Consider the following 5817-nt stretch of genomic DNA (forward strand, 5'->3'; position numbering starts at 1 on the left):
TTTTGTTTCACATTTATTCTTCAAGTTCATTTTTCACTTTTTAGTTATTGTTTAGACCTTCATAACATAAAATATAGTTCTAGATCTTACAACATCTTATATTGGCAAATGAGAAATGTAAAATATTCTAGAATCTTATGTTCCCCAATATTAGTAATGAAAAACAATTTTTTTAACTAAATTTTTTCTTTGATTCTTTAGTTTTTATGCCGCTATCATGTCTAAAATCTTGACATTGGTGAAAGACAAAACATTTTACATTAGACTTATATTATTCACACAGTATATTTATATAACATTTTAGTAATATTAATACATACTTATATATATATAAGAATAATAAAGTAAACTCATGACATGAATATAGACATGCATAAATGCTCTTTGTGCGTGCACATGATCTTGTCTTCCAATCTATCATGTTTGGGAACATTTCAAGTACCAGCTACTCCATTCTAGACCTAAAACAAAAACTAACATCCATGCAATACAATTTAATATTATACAAATCAAAAATTTGATGAATACAAGGAATCAATGATGGTGGAGAAGGAAAAAGGACAAGTTGAAAAGTGGAAAATGAAAAATATATAACTACAACGGACAAACAACTTATTACGCAACCACACAACGATTAAAGAAACAAGAAGGTCTTGGAACATAATTTAGAGTGATTATCGTTTCTGTTCATAATTTATACTTAGACATTAGACATCTCACTGCTTTGTTTGAAATAATATTATATATAACAAACCATAATAATAATAATAATAATGATGATGATGATGCACAATTTAACTATATTTTAACATCCTGCTCTCTCCATCTGTGTCTGCAGTTACTAAGTCAACTGTCACCACTGACGATGCTGGAACAGGTTACGGTAATTACTGCTCTAGCTCCTGTTCTTGCATTTCTCCATGGCTCTTGGTGCTACAAAAACAAACCACATTTTCATTTCATAATGCATCTCTTTCTTTCAATCAACAACATTCATGTCAAACTCTTAATTAATAATGCTGCAAATATGACTTTAATGGAGGGATATTGATTATTATATATCACGAGTAATAATGAGTAGGGTTTCCCTTTTTTGTATAAAAAGTAAGTAAAAGTAAAAGTACATCAAAGAAATTAAGATACTAACCCAGTCCAATGGCTTCCTTCCCTTTCATGATACGTAAACGCTTGCATGATTCAACAAACATCCTGGTTCATATAAACAAATAAATCCATGTTATTTACTAATTAAATTATACAATAATTGAGAATTAGGAAGTAAATATGGAGACAGTTGAAAAAATTTTCTGTTGGAAAAAAATGACTTCTCATATGTATATTTTAATGAGAAATTTGTGCACTATTAATCCGTATAGCATAATAAGAGGAATGCTTATTCTGATGCACATGGACATGATTAAAAAAAAAGGAGACGATCACACATTATTTCCTTAAAACATGCACATTTTTTTACGCAAAGTTTATTGGATAGGGACTTGTTTGAAATAACAATGTGATGTGCATATGAAGTTCCTGTCTTCTTTTTGTGGCTTTATAATTAATTAATTTATTTAAAGTACTAGAAGGTGAAATTACTAAAAATAATTTGGGTTGATGAAGTGGAAGATAACTTACTCCCATGGAACATCACCGACAAGCATCCAGTCACCATCCCTGTCTTCATAGGTTGGGACACAGTCGGAGCTGTTCAAAAGATCCATCAACTTGCTCTCATTCATGAAATCCTTAAAGCCTTGGGATTCACAATTCCCTTCAATATATCAACACCATACCATTCAATCTTATGTTCACATGCATGGATTATTAAATTTAAGATCCATATGTTTTCTTGCTTCAATATAATATGAAAAAATAACATAAATAATAATTATCTGAGTGTCTGTTTATGAAGAAAGAAATGAATTGACCATAGTTACCAATGGTGAAGGAGCTAAACATTTTTCCCAAGGCATCAGAGAGTTCTGGGTAACTCTTGTACATCTTCAAGTCCACTTTCCGGAGATAAGGTGCTCCATCCATGCTAACTTTCACAAAGCTTGCATTAGGGCTGTTCTTCTCACTTTCCTCTCCCATGTTCTTTTGTGCTGCAAACATGTTCTTCCTGAATGACCTCACTGGTGGCCATCCCACAACTTGCTCCCTGTAATATATATATATATTCATCAACTTTCCTTCCATATTTCCCATCAAAATCATAAACCATTTGAGGTCTTGTACATGTAGATCCAATTTCATATTCTGTCTTACAGTGAACTTTTTAGTCTCTGGGATCAATTTCTCCTTTATTTCTTATGATCTATCTACTCTTTTTACTTCCTTCTCTAAATTTTATTACAAACAATGATATATATATATCCTTAAACTTATGTGTTTTAACTCCATGAAAGATAGTGAAAAAGTTACAGATAGAAAATTGGAAGGAACAAGTCTTCCAGTTTTACACATGCATATACAAGAGGAATCAAAGGCAGTAAGAAAATAAAATATATATGATGTAAAGCAGTAGTAGTTACTTAGCAGGAGGTTTGGCGGGGTCGGGAAGCAAAAGGGTTTTCTCCTTAGGCGAAGTGTTTGGCTTATTACGTGGATCTGTTCCATCAGCAGAAGAAAGTTCCTTTGGGGAGAGGTTAAGCTTCAAATCAACGGTGGTTGTTTCAGTCTGAGTTTCAGAGAAGCCTCTCTTCCTCACTCCTTCTGCTGCTACTGCTGCTTCGGTTGCTGTGCCTCCATTTCCAGGTAGTCCAAGTCCAAGTCCCAGCCTGAGTTCAGTTTCCTCAAACACCATCTTCTCCTTCATGAGACCAGCTTCCATCGATTGTTCTTTTCTTCTTCCACTTTATCACTCTTTCTCTCTCTAAGCATTCAGGGATTTCGCTCTTTTCTGCAATAATAATAACAGTAGTGGGGTGAGGTATATTATAGGGGCAGCCACGTTAATTCGTTAACAGTTTGGGTGAGGTCGGCATTAATACAACAAGGGATGGGGTGCTTTGTCATTTTAACAACTTCATGGAGCAATGGGTTTCTGCCACGTGGAGGAATGTGCGACCGAGACCTTTACAACCTTGTTGGGATAGGCAACGACAACGTCATGTTATCTTCCTATGATTGTTGAGTGGAAGAAGTGGAAGTGGATGCCCACTTCTTCTTGCTTACCTCCTTTTACATTTTTCTTTTTCTTTATTTCTTTATTTCTTTATTTTTCATTATCATCCCTAGGGTTTTCTCATTTCACCAAAAGGTGGTAAATTTACTATTTACTATTTTCTTCTTCCGTGTATCGTTCCAGATAGTTCATTGCTATGTGTACTGCACTGATGCAGATGTGGTATTTACTACCTATCAGCATCGTGTTTAACTTTTTCTCGGCTAACTTCTACTGCATGCACGCACTCACAGCTCAAAAATTAATAACGACATGTGAGTTAGCAACTGTAAATGTTTTTTCTTCTTTCAGGAAAACAAATATAGAAAGGACTTTATGTGTCTTTCGTATTGTTGACAAATGTTTAGGATTAAATGTGCATTGCATTATGGTATTCTTCATCCAGCAGAGATCGTGGTTGCAGGGTGTGAACTCAGTTATTCATCTTTGGATTTAGCATCATCATCAGTTAGTTGTCGGTCTGCGATCCGTGATGTATAATTTTGGGACCAGTGAATAACAAATCCTAGACTCAAGGACTTCATTTCTGAACTAGATTTCTAATTTTAAAAAGCTGGTTTTCTCTCTCTCTCTCTCTCTCTCTCTCTCTCTATATATATATATATATATATATATATATATATATATATATATATATATATATGATTTCCTTAATATAGAATGTGATTGATCTTTTGTTGTAGTGATTTGCTATAAACTGTGAGAGAAGCAGATGATGCTTTGTATAGTGTAGCCTTTATGATATAAAACAGCTTTTGGACAGTGACGTCATGGGGAAAAGGGATTAGTGGGGAAATTTAAGAGTAAAAGTTTACGTAGAATGTTTTTGTGGTGAAGTTAAAAAGTTTTCTATTGGGATGTGGTTAGTGGTGAAGATGGTTCGGCAACAGAAATTGTGGGATGAAAAGTAGATATAGAAGAAGGACATTACTGTTGTTGTTGTTGTTGTAGCGTGCATAGATGTACTAGATTTGTGGTATATTGATATCTGAGTGTTGCTTTAGAATCGCACGAGAGCACAATTAAGTTGACCTATGCTACCTTTCAACAATGGGGCAAACAACACCGGATCGTGAGAAAATAATGAAGTAAAGATTGTGTCTAAGATTTTCCTAGCCTAGGTAGATAGTTACACCCCGTGTTAGAAGCAACAAATCTTGTTTGGCTATGACTTTGATTTGTGGGATGACTATACAATGCAAATTCAGAGACATCTTCCCAAGGAAATTGATTTAGTAATCGAGTCCATTAACGAAATAACGAAAAAAGAAAAGCACTTTTCAACTGCATTTTTATCACTCCTCGTACAAGTTTGAGTTTCCCTTGTCTCTTTTAAGGTTAATGAAATTACTAGGTAAACTATACCATGTATGATAAAAACCATCTAATTTTATTGGCTTGTTTTGGTAATTTTGTGGTATGTAGAGGAGTTTTTGGGTGTCTTTAATACCTTTTTAAAGTTTTGAATGAGTAATTGAAAATGGGTTTTGTGAAGGTAAAATAATGAAGTGTAGATGTGAAGGAAAAAAAGAGAAGGTAATGAAGAGAATAAGAAAGAAGCATTGAAGGTAGGAAAAATGGTGAAGCAAGGAGGTTATTTCTGTGTTAGCCTTTTGCAGTACCCCTCCTTATGGGGTAATGAGATGAGAGGGAAGGGTGGAGGGAAGTGGGACCCATGGGTAACAGAGGCATGTGGTAAGATTCATTGGGTAGAGGTGGATGAAGTGTGAGGGCCCACAAAAAAGCCCATGTGAGTTTGTTGGCCGTATGTACCCTTAAGGGTCAAACCCTATGCCATGTGCGCCGCTGCAGGGCACCCCACTCACTATCCTCTCTTCTCAATTTCATTTTCTTTTTTTATTTCATCTTCAAACCCTAACATTCTATCTAAAACTCTTTCCACTCATTCAATTCATAATCCATTTTCTCTTTTCTTATCCAAAAATCTTTTATTCAATAATATATATACGTATTATTTTATTTTAATACGACTTTTTTTATCTATCACAAAAATAATTAATAATTATCACGATCATATTCTCAAATTTATTTTAGATGTATTATGACATAATGATTGAATCTCCACCCATTTATGTTCAGGGAAGGTGTATTCAGTAAATCATGAATATAAGTTTTACATTACTGTTTACCATGACTCGACTAAGAGCATGGAATCATACTTTTTTGTGAAACCTTTCTCTGCATTATTTCCATCTCCCTCACTTAAATGTAGTTTGGTATACAATCCTTAGAATGCACTGAGCCTGATGAATTGGAGAGGGAGGTGGAAAGACACAGAAATATATCATGTAACGAAAAATGTTGTGGATGAAAATAATTGTGCAATGATTGTTAATGATTTTAGATATTGATAGCTCATCGGTGTCAATACAAGCCAAAAGGAAAGGTGAGAGAAATGAAAATGGCCTCTTGGAGAGTTTTGTGGAATGCTAAAAATAGAGATAGTAAAAAATATACTTGTTCTTATTTTTATCTTTTATAAAGATAAAGGGTTGTATAAGAATAAATTGAGAACTAAAATGCAAGTGAAACTTATGAAAAAGGAATAAAAAGCTAGAAGATCAAGATATTCTAAAATGTCTTTGCAATAAGGTCTGATTATTCTAAAA

At 33.9% G+C, this 5817-nt stretch overlaps 1 protein-coding gene across 1 annotated transcript; it reads right to left on the minus strand.

The window, feature by feature from the left end:
• Positions 1–573: 573 nt before the first annotated feature.
• On the minus strand, positions 574–2965 carry LOC124844885 (auxin-induced protein AUX28-like). Its single transcript, XM_047321904.2, has 5 exons — positions 2535–2965; positions 1938–2161; positions 1636–1771; positions 1148–1209; positions 574–933 (listed from the first exon to the last, which is right to left on the minus strand). The coding sequence occupies exons 1-5, from the start codon at positions 2831–2833 to the stop codon at positions 896–898; spliced, it is 759 nt and encodes a 252-aa protein (XP_047177860.1). The 5' UTR covers positions 2834–2965; the 3' UTR covers positions 574–895.
• Between the last annotated feature and the right edge of the window lie 2852 nt (positions 2966–5817).

This window comes from Vigna umbellata, chromosome 8, assembly GCF_029865625.1.
Source record: "Vigna umbellata cultivar VRB3 chromosome 8, Vumbellata_1.0, whole genome shotgun sequence".
Classification (NCBI taxonomy): Eukaryota; Viridiplantae; Streptophyta; class Magnoliopsida; order Fabales; family Fabaceae; genus Vigna; species Vigna umbellata.